The sequence below is a fragment of the Exophiala xenobiotica genome (assembly GCF_000835505.1).
Source record: "Exophiala xenobiotica strain CBS 118157 unplaced genomic scaffold supercont1.2, whole genome shotgun sequence".
Lineage (NCBI taxonomy): Eukaryota > Fungi > Ascomycota > Eurotiomycetes > Chaetothyriales > Herpotrichiellaceae > Exophiala > Exophiala xenobiotica.
In genome coordinates this window covers 3,285,556-3,313,533 of record NW_013562493.1, presented here as the reverse complement: position 1 = coordinate 3,313,533, position 27,978 = coordinate 3,285,556, and the positions used below count along the sequence as shown (strand labels likewise).

At 50.9% G+C, this 27,978-nt stretch overlaps 10 protein-coding genes across 11 annotated transcripts; 4 read left to right on the top strand and 6 right to left on the bottom strand.

Annotated features, from left to right (window-relative positions):
• Positions 1-5: 5 nt before the first annotated feature.
• PV05_03418 (uncharacterized protein) lies at positions 6-2,147 on the bottom strand. Its single transcript, XM_013464056.1, has one exon. It carries the CDS (start codon positions 2,040-2,042, stop codon positions 1,242-1,244), a length of 801 nt encoding a protein of 266 aa, XP_013319510.1. The 5' UTR covers positions 2,043-2,147; the 3' UTR covers positions 6-1,241.
• Positions 2,148-2,376: 229 nt separating this feature from the next.
• PV05_03417 lies at positions 2,377-4,291 on the bottom strand. Of its 2 annotated transcripts, XM_013464054.1 has the most exons (3): positions 4,152-4,291; positions 2,990-4,093; positions 2,377-2,925 (listed from the first exon to the last, which is right to left on the bottom strand). In XM_013464054.1, exon 2 carries the CDS (start codon positions 3,850-3,852, stop codon positions 3,265-3,267), a length of 588 nt encoding a protein of 195 aa, XP_013319508.1. In that variant the 5' UTR covers positions 3,853-4,093; positions 4,152-4,291; the 3' UTR covers positions 2,377-2,925; positions 2,990-3,264. The 2 variants fall into 2 exon arrangements, with proteins under 2 accessions (XP_013319508.1, XP_013319509.1); XM_013464055.1 differs by having other exon boundaries at positions 2,990-4,291.
• A 145-nt stretch (positions 4,292-4,436) lies between these two features.
• On the top strand, positions 4,437-6,386 carry PV05_03416 (uncharacterized protein). The gene is made up of 3 exons (XM_013464053.1): positions 4,437-4,722; positions 4,779-5,274; positions 5,334-6,386. Exons 2-3 carry the CDS (start codon positions 5,025-5,027, stop codon positions 5,786-5,788), a joined length of 705 nt encoding a protein of 234 aa, XP_013319507.1. The 5' UTR covers positions 4,437-4,722; positions 4,779-5,024; the 3' UTR covers positions 5,789-6,386.
• PV05_03415 (uncharacterized protein) lies at positions 6,156-7,915 on the bottom strand. The gene is made up of 2 exons (XM_013464052.1): positions 7,396-7,915; positions 6,156-7,341 (listed from the first exon to the last, which is right to left on the bottom strand). The coding sequence occupies exons 1-2, from the start codon at positions 7,752-7,754 to the stop codon at positions 6,462-6,464; spliced, it is 1,239 nt and encodes a 412-aa protein (XP_013319506.1). The 5' UTR covers positions 7,755-7,915; the 3' UTR covers positions 6,156-6,461.
• Positions 7,916-11,746: 3,831 nt separating this feature from the next.
• Positions 11,747-13,613, bottom strand: PV05_03414 (uncharacterized protein). Its single transcript, XM_013464051.1, has 2 exons — positions 12,360-13,613; positions 11,747-12,300 (listed from the first exon to the last, which is right to left on the bottom strand). Exons 1-2 carry the CDS (start codon positions 13,180-13,182, stop codon positions 12,149-12,151), a joined length of 975 nt encoding a protein of 324 aa, XP_013319505.1. The 5' UTR covers positions 13,183-13,613; the 3' UTR covers positions 11,747-12,148.
• A 2,106-nt stretch (positions 13,614-15,719) lies between these two features.
• Positions 15,720-17,418, top strand: PV05_03413 (uncharacterized protein; the record flags this gene model as incomplete). The annotated part of the gene is made up of 2 exons (XM_013464050.1): positions 15,720-15,971; positions 16,018-17,418. 2 exons carry the CDS (start codon positions 15,720-15,722, stop codon positions 17,416-17,418), a joined length of 1,653 nt encoding a protein of 550 aa, XP_013319504.1.
• A 4,861-nt stretch (positions 17,419-22,279) lies between these two features.
• Positions 22,280-22,639, top strand: PV05_03412 (uncharacterized protein; the record flags this gene model as incomplete). Its single annotated transcript, XM_013464049.1, has 1 exon — positions 22,280-22,639. One exon carries the CDS (start codon positions 22,280-22,282, stop codon positions 22,637-22,639), a length of 360 nt encoding a protein of 119 aa, XP_013319503.1.
• A 46-nt stretch (positions 22,640-22,685) lies between these two features.
• PV05_03411 (uncharacterized protein) lies at positions 22,686-24,495 on the bottom strand (the record flags this gene model as incomplete). Its single annotated transcript, XM_013464048.1, has 2 exons — positions 23,673-24,495; positions 22,686-23,620 (listed from the first exon to the last, which is right to left on the bottom strand). Exons 1-2 carry the CDS (start codon positions 24,409-24,411, stop codon positions 22,686-22,688), a joined length of 1,674 nt encoding a protein of 557 aa, XP_013319502.1. The 5' UTR covers positions 24,412-24,495.
• A 189-nt stretch (positions 24,496-24,684) lies between these two features.
• PV05_03410 (uncharacterized protein) lies at positions 24,685-25,721 on the top strand. Its single transcript, XM_013464047.1, has 3 exons — positions 24,685-24,893; positions 24,973-25,392; positions 25,466-25,721. The coding sequence occupies exons 1-3, from the start codon at positions 24,891-24,893 to the stop codon at positions 25,574-25,576; spliced, it is 534 nt and encodes a 177-aa protein (XP_013319501.1). The 5' UTR covers positions 24,685-24,890; the 3' UTR covers positions 25,577-25,721.
• On the bottom strand, positions 24,862-27,781 carry PV05_03409 (uncharacterized protein). The gene is made up of 4 exons (XM_013464046.1): positions 27,221-27,781; positions 26,674-27,171; positions 26,387-26,624; positions 24,862-26,336 (listed from the first exon to the last, which is right to left on the bottom strand). The coding sequence occupies exons 1-4, from the start codon at positions 27,559-27,561 to the stop codon at positions 25,848-25,850; spliced, it is 1,566 nt and encodes a 521-aa protein (XP_013319500.1). The 5' UTR covers positions 27,562-27,781; the 3' UTR covers positions 24,862-25,847.
• Positions 27,782-27,978: the final 197 nt, after the last annotated feature.

Genomic DNA, 27,978 nt, shown 5'->3' with positions numbered 1-27,978 from the left:
GAGGTTAAGCTGGAAAGAGAGGTTAAGCTGGAAAGAGAGGTTAAGCTGGAAAGAGAGGTTAAGCTGGAAAGAGAGGTTAAGCTGGAAAGAGAGGTCAAGCTGGGAATGGGTGTCGAGCTGGGAACGGTGGTCAAGCTGGCTGGCCACGAAGGATCTGGACGGCGATGGGACGCGAAAAGTCTTTTGAGGTCTTTCTTTCCTTACTGTTGGAGAACACTGGTAATGGATTCAAGCTGGAGGATTTCGGGTTGTTGTCTCGTTCTTGTTTGACCACTGGAAACAAAAATACCTTTCATTCAGCGTCTCTCTCACTTCATCGCAACTTAGCATGATCAATTTATAAAATCTTGAACCTTTACGGAGCTTGCCCGCCGAGGAAGAGAGCCAGCTGCCGATATACCAGTAGCCAGTGGCCACTACCCTTTGCGAAGAGCAGTGCGTAAGCTCTCGCTGATATGGTGCCTCGTTCGTGGCAAACGTGCCCGAATGCCCGCGGCACACAGAAAAGCCTGCTTTCCTGGCTCCGGTGGTTCTCTTTGCCGCATTTAATCCGTCGTAATTAATAGTTGTTGCCTGTGCGGTAAATCAGCATATCTCTTGTTGCAAACTTCGGTAGGTCAAAGGCGCTCTTGGACTGCGTTGGTGTTTGCTCGCGGCCACCAACCAGAAAATGCTGAACTTGGCATGAGGCACGAACCCTGGTTGTTATTACACTATTGTCCTCGCAACCATGATGTATGTACAGAGCCAGCCTCCCGCGTGACTGTCGATGTACTAGTTCACAACTTCCTTCAACTTCCCGCAACGACTTGAACGTAGCTGAACATCTTCCTTGCCCCGTCTCTGCGTCCTCAGACTTCATCGGAAACCAATTCGAATTCTCTGCCCGCCGATCCCTGAGCCTTCATGGTCTGCTTCCACTTTTGGTTTCTCGCACCAAGGTATCAAACATGCTTGAGAACCAGCATCTAGGCTATACTTCGCCGGTGCAATGTCGATGTATACCCGTTACCGCAACAGCAAAAGACTCATTGGATCTGAGCCTGCGTATTGGCCTTGTGTCGGATCCCAATACGAGTGCTCAGGGGTCATGAAGCTCATGCGACTCCGCGCCGTCGACACGACTTTGTATCCCGGGCTCTGACTCAATGGAAAATCTTCCCTTCAATATTGTCGAGCGCTATTCCTTTGGTGTTCAGGGACCAGAAACGTGGTGAGCGCGATATCGGAAAGATGACCCTTTATGAAGACTGCTGCAATGAGGAGGCTTGATGTATCCTGAAGCCCTCCCGACCTTCACACTCGATGTCCTGGCGTAATACCATGGTCGGAATCTCGTAGTCGCCCCGGTTTTGATAGCGGTAAGGGATAGGATCCGTAAGAGCGAGACTGCGAACTCGCTCGCGGAGATTGTCGGCCGCAGTCTGGAACCCAGCTTTGTCGAGGTTGTCGGCACGATAGGCAACGAAGGGCGGCAGGACTTCGAAGCCTGCGTAGAACAGAATGCCATGGTTGATGGGGAACAGCAGATCTTCCATCGGCCCATTGATCCCACGGGCCGAGTAATGCTGCTCCCAACCACCTGTGGTGACTACTAACATGGCTCTTTTGCCTGCAAACACTCCCTCGCCGTATCTGTCTCCCCAGTGCTTGTCGTTGTGCTCACCCACGCCATACGCAAATCCGCAGGAGAAGACGCGATCCACCCATCCCTTGAGAATCGCAGGCATAGTGAACCACCAAAGAGGGAATTGAATAATCACCGTATCTGCCCAGAGGAGCTTCTCTTGTTCAGAAGCCACGTCGTCGGTCAAAGAAGCTGTGTGATATGCGTCTCGCGAAGCGCTTGGGATCCGGAGAGGCTGATCATCAGGAAGTTCCGGGAAATCATCTCGATCAATCTGTGCTTTCCAGCCCATGGCGTAGAGATCTGATATGCGGACCTCGTGTCCTTGGACGTGCAGTTCGTCAAGAATCACCTGGCTCAGAGCTGCATTGAGCGACTTTCGCTCAGGGTGCGCAAGAACAACCAGAATTCGCATTGTTGTAGATGAAAATGGGGTGCTCCTTGGTACTGAAGAGGAACAAAGTAATGACAAACGACTCTGGACCTAGATATAGCGCCGACTCAGTACTGTATAGGCGCGCACAACCCTCCTATGATCTTATACCGATATGCAAATGCATAATTACCAAGCATTGTAAGTTCTACCATCGTCCATGATTTCGAAGCAGCCAATAAATTTAGTCGAACGAAGACCCTGACACTCGATTCCTAGACATTCCAGCTTCTTGGATTTGACGTCGTCGACATCGAAACTGCTGGATACAGCGGGAACTACTGCCGGAACGGGAATCATTCCCGGCAAGCGCGACTTGATTGATCGATTGATTATGTTATAGTCCCTAGTCTGTCCCAGCAACCTCCTTGTGGACAGCTATGCAGCGTCCGACTATACTATGTAAGCAGAGTCGTGGGCGGTCCTCGCAGACGCGCAGAGCATTCACGTCCCCACTAACAATTCTAACGACTGCTCTGTATCTGTGTACTTGCCAGGCCCTTCCCGGCCCTCCTCTGCTTCGGTATAACGAAAAGCACTCGTCCGCGCTGGGGTGTTGCGGTGATCTCTGGGTTGAGAGAGCCCACGTGCATTCGACCAACGACAGAGTTGTCCTTTGGCAGCTGAAGCATTTCTACCCCTGGAGCTATGCGATACAGACCCATCTCGGTTGGGAACCCTTAGTTACACTCTAACGGCTACCATCCGCCAACGACTTGGACCTCCCTTCGGCGCCGTCTTCGTCCTTCGCCATTTCGTACACGTGCTTCTCAAAAGCACTGATTAGCTGCTCGACAGCCGCGTCGGCCGGGGGAAGGACCTGCGTGCCCCAGACCCCGCATACACCAGCGCCACGATCGATGAACTGGTAAAATATGTGTCAGCCAATCTTTCCCCAAGCGGTCTCGTCCATATGTATTCTTACGTACCCAATAGAGATTGGCCGCACCGCTCCAGCTCAGGTGTCCCCTCATGCGAAAGGGATGAGCGTCCCCGACAACAAGGAGGCCACCGTATGCCGGGTCTAACTCCCTGGGGCTGGAAAAATCGCCGACAGCCCAACTGGGGTCCTCGAAGGCTGCACGCAGCCCGTCCGTAGCCGCCTGGGTTGGTAGCTGCGGCTCGAACATCAGCCGTGCCGTCGCTCTTCGCAGTAGCTTCTCGTCGTCGAGTAATAGTGAGCGCAGCACCTTGAAATAGTCCGTCAAACTTCCGTACGCACCCACTCCACCGAAGCATTCTTGAGCGGCGGCAAGAAGGGCAGGCCCGGTGGACCGGGTGCGAGCGCGCCGGTGGCAGCGTTGCGAGTTGCTATGTCGCTGACATGGGTGGCGGGCAGGAAGAAAGCAATACGTGTGATGCCTAAGGGTTTGAAGATATTGCTATCCATGTATGTGTCGAGGCTCTGGCCCGTCAGCTTCTCGACGACCTTGCCGGCCCATGTGATGCCGCTGCTGTACGTCCACTCTGCCCCAGGCTGGTGCAGGAGCGGAAGGTCGAATAGATCGTCGATGATGTCGGCTGGATTTTCCCTATTGGTGTACTCGACGTAGCGCTTCAGACGGGTGTCCATGAAATGGTACCCAGCGCCGGAGCTATGCGTGAGTAGGTGGCGCATTGTGATGGGACTTCCCCGCTGCTCGAGCAGTGGCGACCCATCGTCCTGCGAGAAGCCCGTCAAGATGCGCTGCCGCGCCAGTACGGGCACGTGCTGGGAGACGTCAGCGTCGAGGGTAAGGGCCCCGCGCTCGAAAAGTTGTAGGGCACACAGTGCGGTGAGCAGTTTGGTCATGGAGGCGAGGGTGAAGACGGTATCGAGACGAAACGGATCCTCGATGCCGACCCGTAGCGAGCGCCGGCCCACGACATTTGCGTTGTCGACATGTCCTGCCGGGTGGTCGCCGAGTCAGTAGTGAATCAAGGTCGGGCGAGGCAACATGGCGTGCGGCGTCGCTGCTTAACTGAGGTGCTGGCCGCGAGGAGGACAGCTCCGGGGATGACACCATCTTACACGGCTTGAGCTAGCTTAACGTCTAGTGACATGGTTAACAGACAGATTCCCAAATGCCCCAAGCTATGTTATGGACGAACGAATTGTTTGCGAGACACTTGCGATCTGTCCTTTTCATCGAACGGATGGACCGTGTTTGTAACTCGATGCACGCTGACGTGCCAAACGCTGAGCGAACTTCTAGATCTCGGGAGCAGGGCCTGCTTATTAATCAGTGGTGGGATGGCAGAGATGGGTAGCAGTAGTCAGTGCGACAAGAAGTATTGATGTGTTGCTCTGTCACTGGAGCGCATTTGTCAGCGATGATTTTTAGTGACATAAACTACGGAGGTGCCAACAACCAGTATTCAACAGTCGATAGTACATAGCACCATTGGCCGTTTTGCTCACCCTCTTAATGCCCCTTCATGTCGTAAGACGGACTACCGCATAATCTCCATGTCTTGGCCTTACCCGAAGAGGACTTAGGACGTGACAGCGCAACATCTTCGATCTGAGCGGGTGTGCTTATCATATTACAGGTAGCTCTCCGACGCACGCTCGTTCTACAATGGACACCCGCTTATTCAACACTTCCTCGAGATACGCCTAAGTGGGCGTTACCAGATATGTGAGCGTAAAGGATCAGGTTCGTTTGAAAAGTGTACATGGGTAGGATGCCCCGTCTCAGAGACAATGAAACATCGAGTATAACTGATTTCGCCCAGGGCGTGATGTTCCTACCGGTGACGTGGTGGCCATTAAACTCGAGCACCATTCGATCACACCATCACTCCTGCGTCAAGAGATCGATATCTATGAGGAACTGAGTGGACAACCCGGCATTCCTAGTATTCTGGCTTGGCTATCACTGTGACTTCCAGGCGTTGGTGTTTGAACTTCTGGGACCCAATCTCGAGGATCTCTTCCGATACTGTGAAAACAAGTTCTCCCTCAAGACAACATTGATTCTGATGGATCAACTCCTCCATCGGATTGAAAGTCTCCACAAGGTGGGATACCTCCATCGTGACATCAAGCCTGAAAACTTCCTGCTAGGCACCGGTAAGCAGGGCAACATTGTCTACATGACCGATTTTGGACTCGCCGCCTACCGGAGGGCCCCTAACGACCGAATCCTCAGCCACAAGCCGGCAGCCAGTCCCCGGATTTCGCTGGTCGGCACCTGCCGTTACGCCAGCATCAATGGCCACTTGGACGTCGGTAAGTGCCGTGAATGTTATTCCATCGTTGATCCCACAGCTAATTTGGGGCCCATGCAGCTCCATCATGGCGTGACGACCTCGAGTCGCTAGGGTATATGGCCCTGTATTTTCTTCATGGGTCCCTTCCCTGGCAAGGTCTGAAGGCCTCCAGCCGGCAGGAAAGATACCGGCTTGTCTTCGAGCGGAAGACGACGATCAGGGTATCGGAACTATGCCAGGGTCTGCCAGCGGAGTTTACTACATATATGAACTACATTCGTGGATTGGACGACTATGACAAGCCCGATTACAAGTACCTGCGGAGCTTGTTCGGTCGCCTCTTTCGCCGCAAAGGTTTCGAGCATGACAATGTGTTCGATTGGACGATTCGAGAGTTTGAGAGGCTGTCTCATATGGACCAACAACGTCTTGTGCCCAGTTCAGACACTATTGGGCAAAATCATGCCCGGAAGCGTGCAGGCAGACGTGACCGCAAGAGGATACGTCGAACACGAGCTAATGCGACAGAATGACAGCTGGAGTTCAGGCAGGGGCCTATCTCGCCACAAAAGGTTTGACGCCTTGGTGGACAAATGTATCACTCTCATTTGCGCTGAAGCAGGAATCGAATCGATCTTGAGCAGCCAATTTCTAGATCCAGGAGTGCCATGGACTTGACTTAGAGCCCACCTCCTTAGAGTTCGCCAGGCGGTGTCAGAGAGCGGAATATACAGGCGGCCTGGGCAATCATCGTTGAATGAATGCCTTCTGAATCGTGTGCAGGAGGCGGCGGACGGCATGGAACGATCTAGATATTTGAGGGGCTGAGAGTGTGATTATACTGCTGAGTGCATGTGAGCTGTATGAATGACACGGTTGAGCGTCGCCCGAAAGGTGGGCTAAAGCAGGCTGAGGAGGCTGCTTGAGCTACCCGAGCTCCCTTATCAGGCTCTTGCCTATCTGCATAGTCCGACATCTGCGTCACGCCTCTCCAAGTAGCCCTTTCTTGGACCGAAAGCTGCTCGTGATGCTATCCTCAGGTATTGGTATCTTCCACGAAGCTTTACAAGCAAAACCCCATGGATTCGCGGAGGACGGGCGGACCGGCGTTGCTGGAGCTTCAGCCATGTAGTAGGAGGATGCTGCGCACAGGATTCATACCATACTTCGGCCTGATAGCGAGTTCTTCTTCATCCCTCCCTCCGCCTAGTTCTTCTTTTGACGTCTTCTTTCAGCGCGCAGATCCCGCTCCTTCACGCTCTCGGCCTGTTCCCTTCCAATCTCTTGGGCCTGTGACGCCTCCTGGCTTAGTCTACCTTCTTCATTCACCTTTTTTTGCATAGCCTCCTCTCTTCGTATCTGCACAGTCTCTAACAGCACGTCATCCCAATCCAGGAAGAGTCCCACGTCATTGGTATGTCGAAGGAAGACCTCCGCTCCTCCGGGGAGAATATCTTGAGGTATGAGGACCGTAGGAAGCGTCTGACCTTCGGCTATTTTCGGGTTTATGGCAGTACAGGAGGTCATTTCTGCGGTGTGGTTGGGATTTCGATCCCATACCTGCCACATGATCTGCATCTCGCCGACAAAGGTCTGCCCATCGTAGGAGCATTTGCTGGTCTGAGGATCAATGATGAGCTTGCTTCGAACAAAGGTGTCTGCGGTCTGGCTTGGAAGTCCGTTTGGCGCGCGATATGCTGGAGTTTCGCGGATGATGATTGCAAGGACCCGTTGAACGTCTTCGTAGCCCTCAAAGTAATCCTTGATTTTGTCATGCAAGTCATCTTCCTCGTGGGAGAATGCGACTTCGAGTAGAGTCGTCCATCGACGTGTAAAAGGAGCGTCTAGAGACATGTAGGTCCATCCCCAAGATGCATCGGACTGGTATCTAGTGCCTGAGCTTAATGCCACCGTTTTTTCTTGTATGATGCGAAATCGTTTGAGAACCTCGCCACCAAAATCCGTTCTGAGTACGTCTTTGGTCCAATCTCCGAGACTCTGGGCCATCCACTGATGTATGTCGGAAGGCATGGCGAATATTCGGAGGAGTGACTTGGAGTAAACGTACTCGATCTTGACATTTTGCCTAAAGTTATGTTAGAGAAGATTTTGGAAAGTAATAGCCAAAGCCGTCACCTACGCCTCAGTCCAGATCTCAAAATCCTCCTCACAAGTTATGCGGTCCCAACATTCTGCACACAGTCTGAACTCGGTCTGTTCGTCAATAGATAGCCTCGCATACGCGTCCTTAAAATCGGTTAAGAACTCGGCTGGAGGTTTGTGCGCGCAGTCTGCGTCTTCGTCTGGAGGGGGTGCAATGTCTTGAAGAGATGGGTAGGTCTGTCGCTGCGGATTCATCACTCCATTTGGTGGGACATTGAAGTGATTTTGCGTGGTAAGTCTCGGCGGCAGAGCATGATCGATAGCACACCCGCTACGCTTGGTGCCCGAGCGGTCGCTGGGCTGGTGAGAAATGAAAGGGACTTCTGATCTGGACATTTCGACTCTGACTTGTCGTGCTCTGAGTGCCACAGTTGAAAGGATTCCTCAATGGATTCAAGGCCACAGTCTTTGATGGATGAAGCGTTGTTCTTGATGGGTAGGACACCAAGGTAAGAAGTTGGACACACTCAAACTGTTGCTGACAACGTCTGGCCATTTCCTGCCTTAACGATGAAGTGAAGGGATGATTACAGATTCTACAGCATAAGGCTGTTTGAAGGTCAACAATGACGTAGCCAAGCGACGTCGGCTCTCGCTTCGACTTGCCCCGATGGCGTTGATACAAAATAGTAGGCAAGTTAGCCGAGTGCCTACACACCACTCACAAAGAGGATACATCAACAAGTTCTTTGAAAAGATGAATCACGGCAGAGCTTTCGCGTAGGCATGGGCCGGTCCGATGCAATCATGCACCCAGAAGGAACAATGGCATTTTACACGTGGAAGCGAGATGTCTACGGGATGGTCACCGAACACCGCATCAGACTGTACGGAACTAAAGGTAAGACGGGTTCCCATGACAAGCGCTTCAGACACGACGTCGGAAGGACGTTGTAGCACTTCCTCGAAAACACCAGGCTAAGTCCACTATCAAGAAGCTATTCATTGTAAGCACGGTGAGAATGGTGACGTACCATTTCACGATCCCCTATGAGCCTCAGCGCTTCCTCCAACTTCTCGGGTCTCATGTGGCATATCTTTAGGCGATGAAGACGGACAACTGGCAACATCTGCTCCTCCCAATTCAGGTCAACTGTTGTGGATCATCGAGACGACAGACGCCGCAGCGGCTGGGAAACGCGAGGCCAACATACAAGTCCAAGCGGACGAAAACATTCAGAGCCTCTGATACCGCCATTAAAGAAGGAACCTCAAAGTGGCACGGACTCTCCTTTTCCATCACTTGACGTGACTTCCGCATCCAACGTACATCGCTGTTCGATGACTGAAGACTACGAGGGGCCGTTTCATGAAGCAGGACGTCTCCAAATTCGACGCTTTTTTCTTCTCTATCACAACCAACAAAGCCATGTCGATGGGCCCACAGCAGAGGATGGCACTTGAGGTTTCTTATGAAGCATTGGAGGATGATCAGTGTCCCTGCTCTCATTGACTCGGGCATCAGCTCGCATTCTCTGCACAGCTGGAATGCGTATCGAGGACTTGACCGGTTCAAATACCTTTGCTTCTATTCTAGAATATCTTCATCGAACCAATGCTCCCATCGGTAGGGAAGATAAAATCGCAAAGCCACATCAACTCCACAATACCACTTTCGCCGCCCAAGAGATCGTATACCAATGGAGTACACTTGGTCTTTTTCCTGCAACAATCGTAACGCCGGTCTCTGTCCCACGGACGTATACACGTCTAACGCGGTTCATTGTGCGGCATTGGGATCCTTCGTGGCCGCTTCCTAGGCACGCATGGCATCTTAGTGGATCTTGTACGCGGATGCATCGTCCTTCCCGAAGTTATCCTTGATCTGCTTCTCAATGACCTGCTGGATGATAGAGCGCATTAGCTTGAACATCAATGGCTTGGCGATGTCGAAGAGAAGCTTGTGGTTGGACTGCTTGTATAAGACCGCTTCCCAGACACGAGTGCCTTGAGGAGCGGACTGCCGGCTGCGTGGCACATTCGTAAGGTCAAAGGATGGGCATGGCTGGGGCGGTGTGCACGTACCACCAGCCTCGTCCCTGCAACACCAACCTTGCTATCAAATCCTTGCCAGTACCAGAGCACGTCCGGGACTGTTAGTCTCCAACGTCTTTTCGCGGCATGAACGACGAATGGCTAGAAAGAGGGCTGCCGACGAGGTGGCGGAAGTGAGTCTAAGTGAGACAGATCCAGGCTAGACTTGATCTTCGTGTATGCCGTGACTGTAGTCCAGAGGACGAACATGAAAACGCAGCGGTGACCTTTATTAGAAGCAGATCCGAGCAGCTCTTGTCCGTCAGTCTTTGTGGTCGTCCGTTGTCACAGCTGCTTTGATTAGCGGTGGTGCACCATGTCTGTGTTATAACTAGTAAGTCTTTGGGAACGAGCGGTCACCGTGGCTACCTTGCTGCTCTGCTGAAGCATCAAAAAGATGCCGCAACCAAGAATCCAGAAGAGCTTGTCTTGCAGTCTTTGAATTGAGAGCGCAAGTGACCCGGCCAAAGATGAACCTCCCAAGTGTCGACCTTAGGGATGGGCTTTACTAGATTGGCCGTGTACAAAGACATGGCCGACCACTTATTCGTGAACTTCTCCTCTGGATCCTAGTCACCTTGCTCGAGAAGCTGAGAGACAAAAGAGCTATAGCTCTTGCTTTGGGCCATCTGGTGCTTGATGAATGCGTAGGGCCTTTCGGCTACATCGGTGAGTTCGGCACCGGTCCCCTTTCTTAAAGTTGTCTCCATGAGCTCACAATCAACCAACCATCTTCACGACCAATACATTTCCTTCTTCTCCTTCGCTGCGTTTTCTCGTGGCTCTCATCAGTCTCTTCGTCGGTCCACGCTCTTTTGCGCCTAAGTTCTTTTCTCTGGATCGACCAGCGAGTCAGTTGTATTTGGGATTGTATGAGGCCGCAGGGGCTCTTTCTTACAAAACTTCGGAAGGACGAAGACACCCCTGGCCTAGGCGGGGCTTGCTCGCAAGCAAGGCATTTTTGAAGTGGGTGATGTTGTTAAAGGTGAAAGTGACCTTGGTACTATTGGGGCTCGGGGGGCGCTTCGAGCGTGCAAAGTCTTTGGCTTCAGTCATGTCGTAAGACTCGTCGGTCGAGGAGCCTCTATCATCAGCAGGGCAACACAGCGAGTGCCAGCTTCGATCCAAGTGGCCCTGACCGAGAAATCTCCGTACTTGCAGATACCCATGGCATTTTGGGAGATGCTCGTCAATCATACCAGTCGCGACTGAATCGTTGTGGCTAGATTGGTAAGACGAGTCGAACGAGTACGACCGGAGATCCGGTGGGCCCATGCTCATGGGAGTGCCGGGGATAGGGAAGTGAACATCGCCCTAAAAAGCATTGCTCCCCAGGTGGCCATTGAAGGCAAGGTCGTGTTGACAGTGGAAGACATCGCCGTTTAGAATGCCAGGGTTGTGTTCCTTGCTCAGTCTTGAATGTTCACCTCTTCAGCATCTCAAAATCCCGAATCGGTCAGCTACCGCGGCTATTACCCAGTGCAGAGATTGTTTCGCAGTGACAACCATCGATCGAGCCATAGAAGTAGAGGCAGGGCTGCTTTGATCGACGCTAAAGAGGAAGAGAGCGCCGTTGAGGCCCTCGGCAATGCCGTCGTCGAGAGGCCTATACTGCGGTTCCGAGAGCGTCTGGGCCTGCCTAGTGCGTAACAACGAGGCATGGTTTTACAGCAATTCTCACAGGAGACGATCAAATAGCTGAACTTGACGACCGCTCGGTTGTGAGCAGGTGTGCGTCGGTAAACGGTTATCTGACATAAGTACTGATAGTCTAGCGACGTCCTCCGAGCTCTAGCTGACGGTCTAGATAGTGCCAAACTCGTTACAGTACCTCTATGACACGGTCCTGTCCGTATCTGTCTTATGGTTTAATAGCTACTGTGGATACAAAGCCCTACAGTACCTGCTTTAAAGGGCAATCTCTCGGGTAGTGAAATCGGCTTCAAATTCTAGTACTATCTACATATTATACGGCGCTGACAACGGATTGATGACAACGTCGATTGACAGCGTTTCCAAATCGGAGCTAGGCACATGATGGCACTCTCGGATGCAGTTGTGTCACGCAACAATTGGTGGGATACTACGACCAAGCGGCCACGTCCCCTACACACGCCAAACTCTTGTGGAGGGGGCAGTGCCCAAGTTCCCCGTTTCCCAGGCTCCAGCCAGAGCGGCTTCAGCAGCTTCGACGAGGGCAGCTGGGTTGCCTGTTCCCTGCATATATTATTGGCCATTGCTCCATCACTGGAAAGTATAAGTACTAATACACATTGATCAAAGGTACCATTACCGAAGACAATACAAGCAACCTCATTACTTTTCCAGACTATCATCAAATATGTGCACGTACATAGAAATTCCCCTCACTTCTTCGCGGTGCACAGCGGATCCAAAGCACCGATTGTCTCACAGGTCCTACAACCGATGTGACCGCCCTCAAAATCGAGGTACATATCGTCATTGCGATGACGAACATGCGGAGCGGAAGGAGATTGGGCGGTTCGGCTCTTCAAGACGGGATATTGAGTGTCCCACATGCCGCAATCCAGAGGAACGTATTATCATTGTGAGCTGTCCCCGAAAATGCTTTTCGCATTCCGATATTCAGCTGAATGCTGACCACGCGAGATAGAGTTTCTTGAATTGATGCAGAGTCAAGGTCGCCACTAGCAGAAGAGAACTTATTCTCCTCATTACGGGACATCCTGACACCTTTTCCGTGAAGTTCGAAGGGGCCCATTTGCAAGATTCTGCCATACCCATCTTGCTATAAAGGCGGCCGTGGAGAATAAGGTTCGACGGTAGAATGCTATAGTAGCAAGAAACGATCGAACAATTGTTGAGGCTAGAAGACCTTTGTGTAAATAGTGGATAACAGGGATCTGGTCACCAAGAACAACTTACCTTCACGACACTGTTGATTTCTCCTATGCTGGACTAAGTCATAAAGCGATAGGCTCAGATCACCGAGCAAAATTCGTCTCTGGATTTCTCTGATGTCTGCAGCGACCTGCCCAGCATCCTGATATCGATCAGTCCAGCAGTTGAGGATAGTTGAACCAAGCAAGAGATCTTCAGTCTTCGGATAATGCCCTTTGGCAAACAGATTCTGTACCTCCGTTTCTCCCTTTCCTTCGTACACTCGGTGAGTCGTAGAAATTTCAAATATCGTACAGCCAAGTGAGAAGATCTCGGACTGTACTGAAGGGGAATTGACTGAGAAAGAAGGGTGCTGAGCATATAGGCTGGCTGATACAAGGGCTGCTCGGCCATCTAGCGAACTCCCAGAGAAATCGCAATATTTGATGTTGTCATCCCAGTCAAGTAGAAGGTTATGAGGACCAATGTCAACTTGAAAGACAGACTTGGAATGCAAGTACTGCATACCCTCAGCAGCTTGAGCAGACCACTTCAGAATCTCTTTCACCGTGGGTTTCGCCTTAATGTCTTGGAGTTCTTGAATCCGTACGCGAAGTGGGTATTGAAGACGTTCAAGGATGATCATATCTCTGTCGATCCGCAGAAGTTTCACAATGCGAGGATGCTCCCCCAGCCTCTCGAGAATCTTGCGTTCGATCTCAAGTTCCTGACAATTGTTCTCCCCTCCAGCCGGTGTTTTGATGACTGACAATTCATCCACAGCAAAGACAATACCGGAAATCCCTCTGTTGATGAATGGAAGACTCCACAGATCCTGAGGAAGTTGCTTGTCAATCCCGGTCGACATTGTTTTCTGAAGCTGTCGCTATAAGGGAACACCGGGTAGATGTGAGGAATTAGGAAGGAAGTTCAGAGTTGAGGGCTCGGTCAGCGTCAGCTGAGCGTAAAGTTGACGCTCGGGATCGGCTCTGATATAGCACAAAATCTCGGAGACACCCTTGAGTTTTCGGGCTCTTTGCTCCGCTTCGCGAAAATGAGTCGATTAGATTCAGGAATGGGTGGAAGTTGTGTATCGCTGCTCAGGGTCCAGAGCGAACGGAAGCGCTGTCCGGATGGGTAGGCGAGTAGTTAAGGGGGGAAAATGAGTCTCCTCCCTGATCCAGTTCTAGCTGGCACAGAAAGACGTCCTAGAGCACTGGTGGAATTTCATGATTATCCATGAAGGCTCCGCTGTTTTCGGTTGCAGATATGCGGAGCGGTGGCTTCGTTAGATTAAAGAAGAGGTATTTGCGCTCAGAGTCGCAATGCTCTACGGTATGAAAGTGAAGTACGGAGGATATTAAAGTCGTTGCCAAGCAATCCGCAAGTGGCCTACTGCTTCTGGTATGATCGGCTCTCAGACCACCACCATACCCAAAGCGGCTAGGATAAGGACTTTCGCGATGTCCACGCTTACAATCGGCAACCGTTCCGGTCAGCATGAGCCGAGGTCAATTTTGGCCCCCTTTCCATTTACGGTTTAGCTTAGAGGTATGCTCGCCTGTCAACGGCACAGTCAATGCCTGGTAAATACGTTCGCAGCGCCTCGACCACGGAACATTCTATATTGACTTGTCATGTATCCCAATACCCACTACACGTCCCCGCTTTCTTCTGCACAAGGAGATCACGTACGACGAAGCCAATGAAAGCGAAACGAATATTCTTCACCCACTGGGGTACCCAGAAGAGCGGAGCAAGTTCTACTACCATATCTATGAGCATGGAAACCTGATCCAGAGGCGTGTAGCTCATCACCTAGACCTCTTTTCTGCTTCAGTATGTCGCATTGAGAGCCCGAAACAATGGAGACAGGGGACCGTCAACTTTTGTGTCCAATCCCAAGAGATCGCACCAATCATACAACGGATGCATATATTCAACGATCTCTTGTTGGGTCATGACAACCGTCTGCGCCACCAACCAAATGCCGTCAAGAGTATAAGTGATTGTGCTACTCAAATGTCGGCCCTTTCACTGATGCGCACTCTACGATCGGGATTCTTCGACCAGACATACAATCGTGGACCTGTCATTGTTTGCCTTACCGACATGCATCAGAGTAATATCCTGGTGGATGACGATTGGGATGTCAAATATATCATCGATCTTGATTGGGCTGCAGTTCCTCCCCCTTACCTTTAAGCAGCCTCTATCTTGGCTCACGGATGAATCTACGCATACGGTCGCCCTTGAGTCTTATGGCAACCAACGCGAAGAATTTTGTGGCAGCCTTCGAACAGGAAGAGAGTTCTCTACCTCAGCGTGGATGCATCCTATACTCTTCCGCAATAAGTCGTAGCTGGGAGATTGGCATGTTTTGGTATACACTTGCTGTGACGAATCCCACTGCCCTTCATGCTATCTTCTACAACAGAATCCAACCATGTTTCAACAACGACCGTTGTGGTGATGAGAAATTCTATCTGAAAACCTGTCCATATTGGACGCGTTGTGCGAATGATTTCATTATGATGAAGGTCAAACACCAGAAGGACTATGATGCAGAACTTCTGAATGCATTGACAGATTCTGCTCCCAAGCAACAAGATACAGCTCTCTCATAGATGGATTAATTGAACCGTAACAACAAGGTGGACTGGATCATTTATCTCTCTTTGGCTCGTTCGGGCCTTCTAGTACCAGCTTCACTCAGCTTTGTAGAATCTTTCTGCACTTCTTTGGCAACAGCTTCCCCTAAATGATTCAATACTCTCTTCAGAGGGCAAGAAAATCGAGCTGAGCGCGCTAGGAGGGAGGCAGAATTCAAGAAACCGTAAAGAAATGAATCAGAAAGGTCTGTTCCATGCTGGTATATATTTGGACCGTAACTACATACCAAAGTTTTTCATCCTGAGAGACTCTCTCATTAATCGAGCACAATACACAATAGTGAAGAGAGAGTGCAAATGGTGAACTATCTTCCTGTTCGAGAATTTGGAGAACTTCTTCACAAGCACTCTCAAACTTTTCTTCCCTCTCTCGTGCCTTCCCCATACAAGTCGTCGAATTCATAAAGTCTTCGACGCCCTCCAACAACACGCCATTACAGATCTGCAGAAGCGGGTCAAAAAAGCGGGAACAGTGTTCTGAGCGCACAGAGCCCTGGTATGTTGGCTGGTCGTATGGCTTGTCGTGCCACCGCATTCTGATGGAACGGAACATTTGTTGCGCACGGGAAATGTTTGGATCCAAAACACCGCCAAGAAGTGCCACAGCCCAAACATCCCTCTTTCAGGTGATACATGTCACCTAGTCTGGGACGCTTAAGTTTCGATCGAGACTGCCCCTTCGCTGGCAACCACATGAAGCTGCCCTTTTCTTTCACCTTCATTTCGAGCAACCATGGCACGACGAAAGACCAGAAGGCAGCCCGTGGAGCTGCCACACCATGGTCATATATCCGCTTCCTCCTTCAGTACTCGACTGAGCAGCAAAGGGATACGCCCTCAAAACATCAAGAAGGGACAAAAGCAAGACCCTCTCCCTCTTCGACGGAGCGCGCGTCTAGCCCGCTTGATTGAGATTAAGGAGACTCAACAAAACCCCAGCCAGCAGCCTCTACCATCTCTCGTGAGCGACGTTGAAAGTCTTCATGTAAGCCGCCAACGTTTATTCTGTGATGGAAGACTGACCGATACAGCGTACGCAGCCACCTGCTACCCATCTACCATCGAAGCATCCGGAGCAATATCGAGAAGCTGAACAGCAACTAAACCCGGCCTCTCCAAAACGACCGCGAATATCTTCTCCTGAACGCTCTATTCAGGACGTTGATCCCATTACATATTGGACGCAGACATACCGCTGGCCGCGAGGATACTTCAACGAAAGTGGCGAAATGAGTCATTTATTGGCGAGAAAGAAATCCGCCGCTACACTTCGCCGAAAGCGATCGTATAGCGAGTATGGCGCACCTAGCTCAGGTACACCGAGTGAGCAGCAGCCTAGGGAGGCGAAGAGTACCCCTTACCAAAGTGAGCGATATAAGACCTTGCTTGCTCTAAAGGATAGTTTCATGGGCAAGTATCGGCCAGGTACTACGAACGAGAGCAAGCGACTATGCCAGCAGCTCCTTGACACACAACAAACAATACTACAAGATACAATGTTTTCCGACGACCACTTCGAAGACACCTGTGAAGCAATGAGAAATAAGAATGAGGCTAGAGTGATTCGAGATATCTCACTTTTGATTGTCCCATCAGCGGAAGTCCTTGCCATACGCGGAAATGAGCATTGTCGGCTCTTGATTGAAAGTGTGAACGAAGGCTGGAACAATTCTATTCCACTAACCAAACCTCGCCCGCAACCTGACTACTCTGTGGGTTTCCGACGAGAAGCATTTACCGAGACCCAACATCAGAAACTTCAGCCATTTGTTGGCGACCTCACCGAAACCTCCTACTTTATGGGTACATGGTATATGTACTTCCCCTTCTTCTCGAGCGAAGCGAAATGTGGTGCTGCCGCACTCGACGTAGCGGATCGACAGAATGCACACAGTATGACTCTTGCTGTTCGAGGAGTCGTTGAACTGTTCCGGCTCGTGAAGCGCGAGAAAGAGCTTCATCGGGAGATCCTCGCCTTTTCCATCTCACACGATCATCGATCAGTGAGGATTTATGGCCATTATCCTGTGATAGAGTGCAAGAAGACCACGTTCTACCGTCATCCTATCCATACTTTCGACTTCACGGCACTGGATGGCAGAGAGAGATGGACAGCCTACAGGTTCACCAAAAGTGTCTATGACACCTGGATGCCTGCTCACTTCCAAAGACTTTGCTCGGCAATTGATGCCATACCACCCAATATACACTTCAAGCTCTCGGAAGCATCCGAACTGCAATTCCCCTCATCATCTGGACTTCCACAAGGTCTGGAAAGCCATCACCTTTCGGAGTCAGGAGCTACAGGTGGCGACGGACTAAACTTTCAAGGGCCTCGGGAAGATCTCCAGGAAGGGACGCCAGATACTTCAGTTACCCAAACATCAAAACGACCGACATTCACGAAACCCAAGAAACCAAAGAAGAGATGAGACTCGGCATTCATGACTGGCTAGGCTGATACTTTAGTTTTAGATCCAGTATCTACATCTATTTGCCAGGACACAGCCCGACTTAAACTGGGAGAATGCTTCCTTGAGGCAGGCCGTCACTGAAAGTGCAATCAAGTTTTGGCTCGATAAAGGGGTGGATGGCTTTAGGATCGACACTATCACGATATACAGCAAAGACCCAACGTTCCCGGACGCTTCCATCCAAGATCCCAGTTCACCCTGGCAGCTGGCATCCTATCATTACCGAAATAAGCCAAGAAATTATGATCATATCGCAGAAATGAACGAGAAAGTTTTCTCAAAGTAGGACATCATGACGGTCGGAGAGTACGGGCCTTACATACGACACTTCTCTCGCACTGAATTTCACGTGACTTTCTCCTTACTATCACCTGCTGCAGGCAAACTTTGTTTTCAGCCAGACGCATAGTCACGATCGAAGCCATATACGCCAACCTCTTCGGTGAATCGCCTCCTCTTGTAACCTTCTCGAGTCTTCTCGAAGCTTCTTCAGCTCTCGCTGATAAAGTCTCCAACTATTTGAGCTCTTGCAGCCTCTTTAGTCTCTGCAGCCTACGTTGCCCCGCTTGGCTTCCAGCGCCATATCCTCGGATGCCGGTCTCGGCCATTGATGAAATCTCCAACCAGTAGCCGGGTTATGGCATCGTCTGCAATCTCTTCATCGGTCGCCCTTCCTTTCTCAATCATACCATGAATAATGAGATGCTACAATTCTTCTTCAACGGTCGTCAGGGTCAGAAAGACTTTCCGGACGATTTTCAATTTTCTACCCTCGGCGAGGTAGTCACAGGATCCTAGATCTATTCGGGAGGATGTCGTACATGCGGCTCCAGGCTTTGTTGGAAAACCATCGAGTGCTGACAGCCACTATCCGATGCAGTACCACGCGGTCGTCAATGCGATAGATTCCTCTGCTACATATGAATTGATCTCTTACGAACGGTGATGTTGATGTCACGGTACCGGCCATTGTTCTAGATGGGCATTGCCGTCGTTTTGTCCGTCCAGGACATCCTTGAAAGACGGTATTTTGGGTGCTTTAAGCAATCAACAGCATTGGCCCTGTCCTTGAAAAGTACTATGCACTCACTGGAAACTGGTCGCGTTCTTACTCACAACAGCTGCTTGTTCCTTCATCTTCCCATCGTCCTTGAAAAGAATTCAAAGATCAATCCACCAAGTTTGACGGAGTAGTCTCACACTTTTGGCTCAGGTTGTAGCAGCCGAGGGGTTTCGCTCCAACAAGAAAGGCGCGCAGGTTATTGTTGCGTAATGGTTCCAGGATTAACGAGGAGGCAGACATGTGGCGCCCAAGAAGAATAGTGTGTCGCCAATGTGAGCCAAACTGAGGTTGGGATCAAGACTCACAGCCGTAGCGACCGTATCACATCCCGATTGGGCCAGCATGATTGTCAGGCTTTTCCCTTCGCTGAGTGAGCCGGTTGCGGCCAATCTCACCACCACAATTCCTCGTAACAGAAAGCATCTTAGCCTTCGCCGTGTTTAGGGGAGATATTTCGGTACTTTCTTCAGGGGCGGATATTTTCTCGGGAGCACGTCTTAACCCCCCAGGATACGGTGATTTTGCCCGGCTCCTTGTTCAGTGAGAGGTCGTGAGAGGAAATTTAGTCGGGTGTAACAATCGGGACATGACTGGAAAGTTCGGTAAGGTGCCGTGGCGAGTCTGTGAAGGACTAGCGAGAAGCACTAAGGCTTTGGCTGGCTAGCACAACGTCGAGTGCATATACCTATTCGTGTTATTATGGACATGAGAAAAGGCGCTTCTAATCACCCTTGTGCGCACGGTCATCTCTCCCCCACGTCGCCTGCCGAATGCAGCCAGAGCTCATCCGGAAACCTCAACGTACTCGGACACGAAGGGTCACAGTTCAGAGTGAGATGGTGCGTCCGCGATTCTTCAACGACCCAGAGCTGGTGTTGCAAAACTTGATTGTGTCCAAAACCATTGATCCCACCCCGCTGCTCAACCATTGCCCGGAGAGCATCCGTGTGAATGTGTATATCGCTCGCCCTCTCAAAGTCCGCAGTGTAGGCTATGAGAAGGAGCACTGCTTGGATGTCAGCATCAGAGCTTGCATGGCTCTGCAGACGCAGTCGATTCCACAGAATATTGGTGCCTCGTATAAAGTGTGATTGACCTTCATCGTGATCCTGGACGTTCTCCGGGTCGGGACGCTGTCTCTGTCTCATGGCGTGGACGTAGGCAAGGAGTAGATGTCGCGAAGCATCGTGCTGCCGCATGGATGCAATGGTGGCATCGAGAGAGTCTCTATTTCGATGGTGTGGGCAAAACCCTGTGGGGTCTGCGATGAGCAGTTAGTCACACGACTGAAGAGAAGATAAACGCTCGAAATTATTTATACATGCAGGATGGTGGAGGATCACTTTCAAAGGTATAGTATTGAATCATCTGCGACGACGTTCACTGCAGTTGTCGCCGCTGTCTCGGGCACTGGCCCTTGGGCTGTCTGACTTGCAAAAACCACCAGATCGCCATCCTCCTGAGTTCTGGACGTCCGACTGTGTGCAGGGCGTCCTGGCAGAGACTGCGCCCGACGTATGGAGGTAGAAGTCGGTGTGCTGCTGGCCGAAGACGTCCGCGCGTCCTGGGACGGACGCCTACTCCATTCGAAGAGTCGAAACGAGCTGGAGCGTCGCAGGAGGCGCGACCGAAGGTATCGTCGCTGGGCTGCGGAGTGGTATGCCGTATGTCTCTGAATGGCACTTCTGGCATTCGGGTCCTGACTGTCGACAAATGCCACCATGTTGGAGCCGGACGTCCCAGACTCTCGTCTTGCACTACCGGGTGTACCATTCTCTTGAGGAGGATCACTGTCCGGAGACATACGGTAAAAGGGTGCTACGAAGCTTCCGGTGAAGAAAAGGAGCACAGAATGCGAAACATCCATAATTTAATGCAGATTCAGCCCAGGGGGCGAGATGTATTTCCACGGGGGAGACGCCGGTGGGGACTGCTGGCACCACGACCTGTGCAAGAGTCCCTATAAGCGAAGCTCAGAAAAACATGAGCGCCTAAAAGGGAAGGATCATGGTTCAATATGATAGGAGCCAGGTTAACGCCACAGATGGGTTGCCAAAAGGCTCCTGGAACATGCGAGAGGCGAACAGTCCGTGCTAGAGGGGACCGTTGCCACAAGAGCCGACCACTTAGGGACGAAGCTCGATGACAACAGGCTCTCAGTGTGCATTGCGCTTAGACCGAGACCCGAATTGCCCGGTCTGTTCCGAAGCAGTTAAGTTCGACTCGAGTGACTGTATATGCACTACGCGAAACGTTCGTGTAGCGAATTGCGCGGAAGTTCGTGGGCCGAAATTTGGGTGAATAATCCCGAAGCAAGTTGCCATTATGCTGCAAGCTCCAGGGACGGTAAGACCCGACGGCAAACTAGATATGCCTCAGGCAAGGCTGCGTCAACGCCTCCATGGTCCAGACGCTGGAATCAGAGAGGTCTAAGAACACTGAACCAAACCAAGCCGAAGATTAGTGAGTCTTCCTTTGTCAATACCCACGGACACAGTTGAATAGAATAGCTCTCGTCACTAAAATCGACATATATGGTGCAGGATAATACCAGAGCTGGGTAATATGATAGCTGCAGGGAAGTCAAGAATGGTGCCAGCGACAGCCTTCCAGCTATTGAGTTCCTGTAAGTAAAAGGTGCTGGAGAACGCTTTTAAGAATAATATCTGGGCTAAGCCTTTGACACAATTAGAGTCAAAGCAATGGGAACCTGAGGACTCTCGGGCCTATACCGACAACAACATTCATGAAAGACTTCTGCTAGATGCTCGGATCTTCGAGAACAGGCTCTGTACGTCTGGAAACCACTATCACGTGGAGCCTAACCCGATGTGGTATTAGCGTCGGAGTGCTGGGTAAAGTACTCCCCGCTCCTTACGCCCAGTCCTTCCCTCTTAGATTAGCTAGGCAATCAATCTCTTCCGCCGCTACAACCACACCGATCTCGTCGCTGATCAGACAAGCGGAGCTCACTTTTCTGGACATTAAGTTTTAGGCGTCGGCAGCTCAATGAAATGCGGTGATGCTCCAGGCCTGAACTTGTGCGCGATGCATCAAACGTGATAACGACCTCTTCGGGATTGTCAGTCCATTGATTTCGTTACTTCTCGGCGCTTCTCCTTCAGAAACCGCTGATTCAGCCCGTTGCGCGTATACGTCTCGCTCGTGACCAGTGAGCTCCTACCGAGTTGACTGAAAATCAGAAGTTGGAGGGTCGCAATGACCCCAAGCTCGTGGATTCGTGTACGGCCCGACAGACAGCGCGACCGACATATTCGCCGTCGATACTACCCTGGTCTGCCAACGTTTACTAACTTGAGCCGACCCTACTGGAACGTGGGTTCAGCTGGTGCCTGAACTGCTGGTATCAAAACTTAGGTCCAAGGACATGGTTGGTAATGCTTGTGGTCTCCGTCCAGTCAGGCCCTTCACATTTGTCTGGCATCATGCGTGTCGATGCGTTGTGACAGCGCGCAACATTGGATATCATTCGCCACAGGTACAGCCTCGACCAAATGTTCCAAACAGCAAGTGCAGGCCCATGTTCCAACTGCATGGCGAAGTTGGTTTCATCTTTTTCTCCAGATATCTGCCATGTACTGATGACCAGAGCTATATCTAGAGTGCTTCAGGACTTCAACGCCAGGCACTCAACCCCCTTCTGTGTAGCGGAGAAAAAAGACATCAAGTGAGCTACTCCAACCACAATGACTTCCGCTCGGCTGATATTGATGCATTATAGGATTGCATTCTGTCATGTCTCTCCGAAAGAAGCAAGTCAAAAAATTCATTGACCTTTGCGTTGACCATTGGGACCGTATCTGCCAAAAGTTGAGTCCGCAAAATGCTGGACACCGACTGTTTCCATCGCGAACACCGAAGCATGACGAGGACACTGGGGCTCGCGTAGACCAGGGACTGAAACATTCGAAGAATGGCACTCAATCGGACGACACCTACAACATCCATATCCAAGCAAACAACCAGGGACCGGCTAGTCATGGGAACTTGTTCACAGTGGAAGTTCGGCCAACCATGAGTAAGACGGCTTTTAAAAGTTCGATGGAAAAGGCAGCTCGAGACGCAGGAGTCATTTGGGTGATGGCCAGTTCGTGAGGAAGCTGTAAAATTGGTGTAGTCACTCCTCCCCATATATCATCCATCAGGCGGTCAAATTCCACAGACGAAGTCTTTCCTGAAACTCTTTACGCTCTTCCTGGTTTCCCAGGGACTCCATAACCTCCCTGATCACCTTCTTAAGACCGTCCTTCCATTCATCAAATAAGTCAACTGGTACCCATCCTTCCAGAGGAAATGTGGTACGTATATCGCTGGCTTCAAGAATGTCACGAAATCCATTGAGTCTTCGTCCATCTTCATAGTGCTTTTCTAGTTCGTCATCACCAAAGTGGATGGGACATGGAAGAGCATTCTCGGTCCCATCATCTCCAGCGAACTGTGCCCATTTCTGTCGGATTTGAAGTAATGTATTTCTGAGCATGAGCGCACCGGCATCGTAACCGTCGGAAGTGCGTGCATAATTTCCAAGCTGTCTTCGTAGCGGGTTTATCTGCTTATCGTCATAGACCGCTGCTGCTGCAGGTAAATTTTCCCTGAAATGGGCCAGATAGTATCCCTGTAGCATAGACTTATTGAATCTTTCCCAAATCTCGGATCTCACAGAGGGGGACATTTCCTTCAGGCCCTTTGGCAACTCAAACAACTGGGCATCATCAGCCAAATCCAAAAACTGTGGTTTTCGCAGTGTGAGAAACAACGGTAAGACATTCGCATCTTGCCAATCAATAAGGCTAGTAACTTTCCCTTCATTAGAAATAAAAATATTCCCATCGTGAAGGTCGGGGTGCCACAAGAGCGGTAGGCACTGATCAGCGGACCGGGGAACGAGGTGTGGTGTTATCGCACAAACGGTTTCGAGCATCCGACATACTGCTGCATTTGACAAGTCGCTAACTGGTTTGATTGGAAAAGAAAAGGGTCGACTGTTGACCGCCGGTGTTCCTTCGCGGGCGCGACTCCTAATCTGCAATAAAGATGAACGTGCAAGGGAATCAAGATAATCGTGAGAAGTACGCCCTTCCAACAGAATGAGCCCGGAAGCTATTGCCTGTATGGAGTGGAACCTTACAAGGACCAGAGTTAACGCCTGATTTCCACAGAGCCTGTCCCATGAAGTGCTCATGCGCCAACGGGCCTAGACAGAACCTGGAAGACTTCGTTGCAGACACTTCAATCCGCCGTTGGAACTTGAACTTTATAGCATCCTTGGTAAAGTAAAGGCTGCCATAACCTTGAAAGTAACTGCTGGCTTCAAGCAGGCGCTCTTGGATCGCAATGATTTCATCCACAACAGCAAATCGCTGCTTGATGCTGAGAGCGGACCATCTGCTTTTGAGGTCTTTCCCGGCCGCTTTTTCCATAACAATATATTCGCATCCGACTGTATTGCCATTACTGTCGCTCCAAGCCAACACTTTTGGTACTGGTAATTCTAACTCGACTCTCAAAAACTCCAGTGTGGCCACCTCGCTAGCCGTGACTAGACGCCGCGGGACAAGAGGATCAGGAATCTTGACGATAAGCCGCCGCTGACCAATGGTAGCAGTCATTACCTTGTTTGAAGCACCTTCCGCAAGCTTCTTGAGTTTAACACGGCCAGATTGTCCTTCCAATCCGGCGATGTTTGCGACGACATGCTTCAGGGCCTTCACATCGAATCTCAAGATATGTTGCTGTAATTTTTGGGGTTCGTTCCAGAGCCAACAGCCCGTAGTGGGAAGGAACAGGTGGTCGTTGTTGAATCTTGCAGACAGGTACGACCGAAAGCTGCAGCCGATCAGTTGATCTAGGAATCGATGCTTCTTCATCTGGGGACTCAATATTGCGGAAGAATCGGTAGCAGATTCAAGAGGGCATGTAAACGTATCCGAGAGACCCTACGGAAGATGCTGAAGGAGGCGGGCCAAAGGGATTCCAGTACGAAGTAGTTGAAGATGATGCTGAATCCTTTGCAACGGGTCGCACTAGACAATGACTAATCAATGACTAAGGTGTTATCAGATGTCACGTGAAGAGGTCTTCGGCATCCAACGGCGCCGATTCTTTTGACTTTGATCATCTTGCGCCATCTGCCGTCATCCAGTAATTCGAGATTTGCACACGAGGCTCTGCGGAGAGCAGGAAAACCATCAGAGTAAGGAATCTGACACACTGAAGACCGATACACCCGCCGACCCCGTGGAAGTGAGTTGAAAAGCTGGACGAATCCAAACCTGCACCTGTCGTTTGGAAAGGGGGAAAGGATGAAAGATCTGATCCACAGACGAGGATAAAAGCCACGTTAAACATGGTAAGCCAACTTGAATATCAACCCTACTTAAAGCTCGGCCAGCGTCTCTGACTTGATCAATTGTCATACGGCCCTTCAGCCTCACGCAGATGCATCGAATTTCTCCACCTCGCTGAGCAAAGCAGAGGCATACTCCCAACTCCTGGCGTCTCTCACATCTCTGCTCGAAGGCCAGCGTAACTGGGTGGCCAACACGGCCAATGCGGCCTCGTTACTCTGGCATATGTTCCATTCTCTCCCACCGCCGTCATCATCCGTGAACTGGAGCGGCTTTTACGTGCTCGACCCCACGGATCCGCAGAAGCAGTTGATCCTTGGCCCGTTCATGGGGAAGGTCGCTTGCCAGACCATCAGGATTGGAAAGGGCGTATGTGGTGCTGCGGCCGAAGGCGAAGGGAGGACGGTGCTGGTCGAGGACGTCGAGCAGTTTCCAGGTCATATTGCGTGCGACAGCGACAGCCGAAGTGAGATCGTGGTTCCAATCAAGAGTGGTGGAAAGGTCCGTTCCCGTGCTCTGCTAATGTTCAACCTTGGTTGCTCTTAATGTTGCATGCTAATTGATCATTTGGCAGGTCGTCGGTGTCCTTGACATTGATTGCGCCGAGGTAGGCGGGTTCGACGGTCAAGATCAGGAAGGTCTGGAGAATATCGCTGAACTGCTCGGCAAGTCGTGCGAATGGTAACAAGGACAAGTTCTCGCTATGTCTTGACGCTTTTCTTCATTCCGCTTTGAATGCCGTCGTGGGTATCAACTCCTCCCGTATGCTATTTATCCTTAACAATCGGCAGCCATGCATCTGTCTGAACATTCCATCGCTGCTCTTCTGCATCACCGATGTCGGACTGGTCGTCGCCTCCTTTGATGTCTGGCATTTTGCGCAGATCTTCCTGAGCTTTTCGTGCCTCATCTCTTTCTCAGATGGCCTTGCATCATATTTTCATCCTTCTTCTTTCCTACCCCTGCATGTTTGCACCTTCTTTCCAGTTCGTGCCGGCTCTGGAACTCTTGATGATTTTCGAGACCGTCTCCTCGAGTTCGTCCCAATCATCGGTGGCAACCTTGGTCATCGTAGTGTTGAAATATCTCTGGATTTCCATCAACTTGTCCCAGTCCTGTCGGCTGCTGATGAAGGTGACAGCAACACCAACACGTCCAAATCGTCCAGTTCGTCCAATACGATGGAGATAGGTCTGAGGATCGGCCACGAATCTACCATGACCAACAAACTTGTCCGGAACATCATAGTTGACAACCATGGAGACTGACTGAACATCGATACCACGGGCGAGCACGTTTGTCGTGATCAGGACTTTGGCATGTCCCATGCGGAAAGAGTCGATGATTACGTCTCGTTGTGCACCCTCGTAGCCACCAGTCAATGAGACGACTTTGTGGCCCTCTGCAGTCATGCGTTGTTCGATTGCGAGTGCAGTCTCTCGAGTCTAAAGAAGTTAGCAGGAGGCAATGGTGATCAGGAGTCTGTGGTAATCACCTTGACGAAAATAATAGAGGACCCAATGGTCAACAAGCCATAGAATTTGACCAAGGCGTCATACTTGGCTTGATCACCTTCGCAGTCGAGGTAGATCTGTTTAATACCTTCAACCGTCAAATCCTCATGTTGAAGAGTCATTTGATTGGCACCAGGGGCAAAGTTCTGGGCGTACTTGATAACGGTGTCGGGGAAGGTGGCGGAGAACAGAATGATTTGGATGCCTTTGGGGAGCATCCTAGACAACTGTTAGCATCACGACAGCAAAATCCCGGATGGAAACTAACGATTTGACGCGAATGCACTGGTCGCCAAGACCCTGCTGATCGAGCATATTGTCGGCCTCATCAAGGACAAGCACCTTGAGTTGTTTGACGTCCATGGATCGCTTGCGGATCATGTCCATGGTGGTACCAGGTGTTCCGACAATTACTGATGCTTCAATCTTTCGCGAACGGGCTGCAGCATCCTGAGGAACAGCTGCTTCGACAATGAGTCCAGGAATGAACGAGCCCATGACCTTGACAACGCCTTGAATCTGTCGGGCGAGTTCTCTGCTGGGAGCCAGAACCAGCGCTTGTGGAGTCTTTTGCAGTTGTTCGGTACTGAGATCAATGCGGTGCAGAATGTTGAGCACAAATGCCGCCGTCTTTCCCGTTCCGGATTGTGACTGACCGATGAGATTTTGAGGAGGATTCATTAGAAGAAGGGGTAGTGTGCGCTCTTGGACCTTTGAGGGTTTTCGGAAGTTCATGCTCATGACGCCCTTGAGGATTTCCTCAGACCTGTAGGAGTTAGAGTGAAAAGAATATGTTGGCGAGTGTAGCCACTTACAAGCCAAGCTGCTCAAATGATGTAGCTGAATAGAGAGGGTTGTTTGGATCAGCTTGCATGTCCGCCAACTTGACGTTCACCTCGTATTCAGGCTCTTGCAGTTGCGATCCGCCAAAAGGCTCTGTGGCACCATCAACTTGACCGGCCGCCGCGGAGGGTTCTGGAGCTGTTGTTGCGTCCAAATTCGAGGTTGAGGCAGGCTCTTCGCCAGCAGGAGATGCGACCTCATCTGCCCATGAGGTGCCTGATTTGGGTTGGAATGAATCTGCCTGCGCATTCATCGTTTCGGGTTTGGAGATGCGGTCTGCGAGAGAGCCGCCTGCTGAGGCCTGCTCTGCCATGGCCGCGAGGTCGTATGGTATTACTTCGAGTGTGTGATAAAGGATAGAATGTCGTCAAGAATGGGAAGGAAGGGAGTGAGGGATGATTTTGAAGTGAGAGATAGATCGGCGGCGGCGAGAGTGGTGTTATGTCCGCGGGCAGAACACAATAGATGTCTTCTTGTTATTGTGATGACTCAAATTTGCAACCTGTTGCTTAATAGGTGCGGCAATATCGATATGTTGCAGACAATGCTCGAGCAGGCTGCGATGGAATTCACAGAAAAATACCTTTCTTTGTTAGTGGCGCAGGCACAATGCGGGGTGTACATCTGCAGCGCGCCAGTCAGCCTCACCGGTCTGGTGAGCCTATCAGGGCCGCCTATTTTGATGCCTGAGCCACACTTTCAGGGCGCCCATCACAAGGCAAGGCAAGGC

Coding starts and splice junctions, on each gene's coding strand:
- PV05_03418 (XM_013464056.1), bottom strand. CDS start 2,042: ATGCGAATTCTGGTTGTTCTTGCGCACCCTGAGCGAAAGTCGCTCAAT.
- PV05_03417 (XM_013464055.1), bottom strand. CDS start 3,852: ATGACCAAACTGCTCACCGCACTGTGTGCCCTACAACTTTTCGAGCGC.
- PV05_03416 (XM_013464053.1), top strand. CDS start 5,025: ATGGATCAACTCCTCCATCGGATTGAAAGTCTCCACAAGGTGGGATAC. Junction 5,275..5,333: donor CAATGGCCACTTGGACGTCG/GTAAGTGCCGTG, acceptor GGGCCCATGCAG/CTCCATCATGGCGTGACGAC.
- PV05_03415 (XM_013464052.1), bottom strand. CDS start 7,754: ATGTCCAGATCAGAAGTCCCTTTCATTTCTCACCAGCCCAGCGACCGC. Junction 7,342..7,395: donor TTTGAGATCTGGACTGAGGC/GTAGGTGACGGC, acceptor ACATAACTTTAG/GCAAAATGTCAAGATCGAGT.
- PV05_03414 (XM_013464051.1), bottom strand. CDS start 13,182: ATGTCGACCGGGATTGACAAGCAACTTCCTCAGGATCTGTGGAGTCTT. Junction 12,301..12,359: donor AAATCAACAGTGTCGTGAAG/GTAAGTTGTTCT, acceptor AAGGTCTTCTAG/CCTCAACAATTGTTCGATCG.
- PV05_03410 (XM_013464047.1), top strand. Junction 25,393..25,465: donor CAATCAAGAGTGGTGGAAAG/GTCCGTTCCCGT, acceptor ATCATTTGGCAG/GTCGTCGGTGTCCTTGACAT.
- PV05_03409 (XM_013464046.1), bottom strand. CDS start 27,561: ATGGCAGAGCAGGCCTCAGCAGGCGGCTCTCTCGCAGACCGCATCTCC. Junction 27,172..27,220: donor TCATTTGAGCAGCTTGGCTT/GTAAGTGGCTAC, acceptor TAACTCCTACAG/GTCTGAGGAAATCCTCAAGG. Junction 26,337..26,386: donor CCTCTATTATTTTCGTCAAG/GTGATTACCACA, acceptor TAACTTCTTTAG/ACTCGAGAGACTGCACTCGC.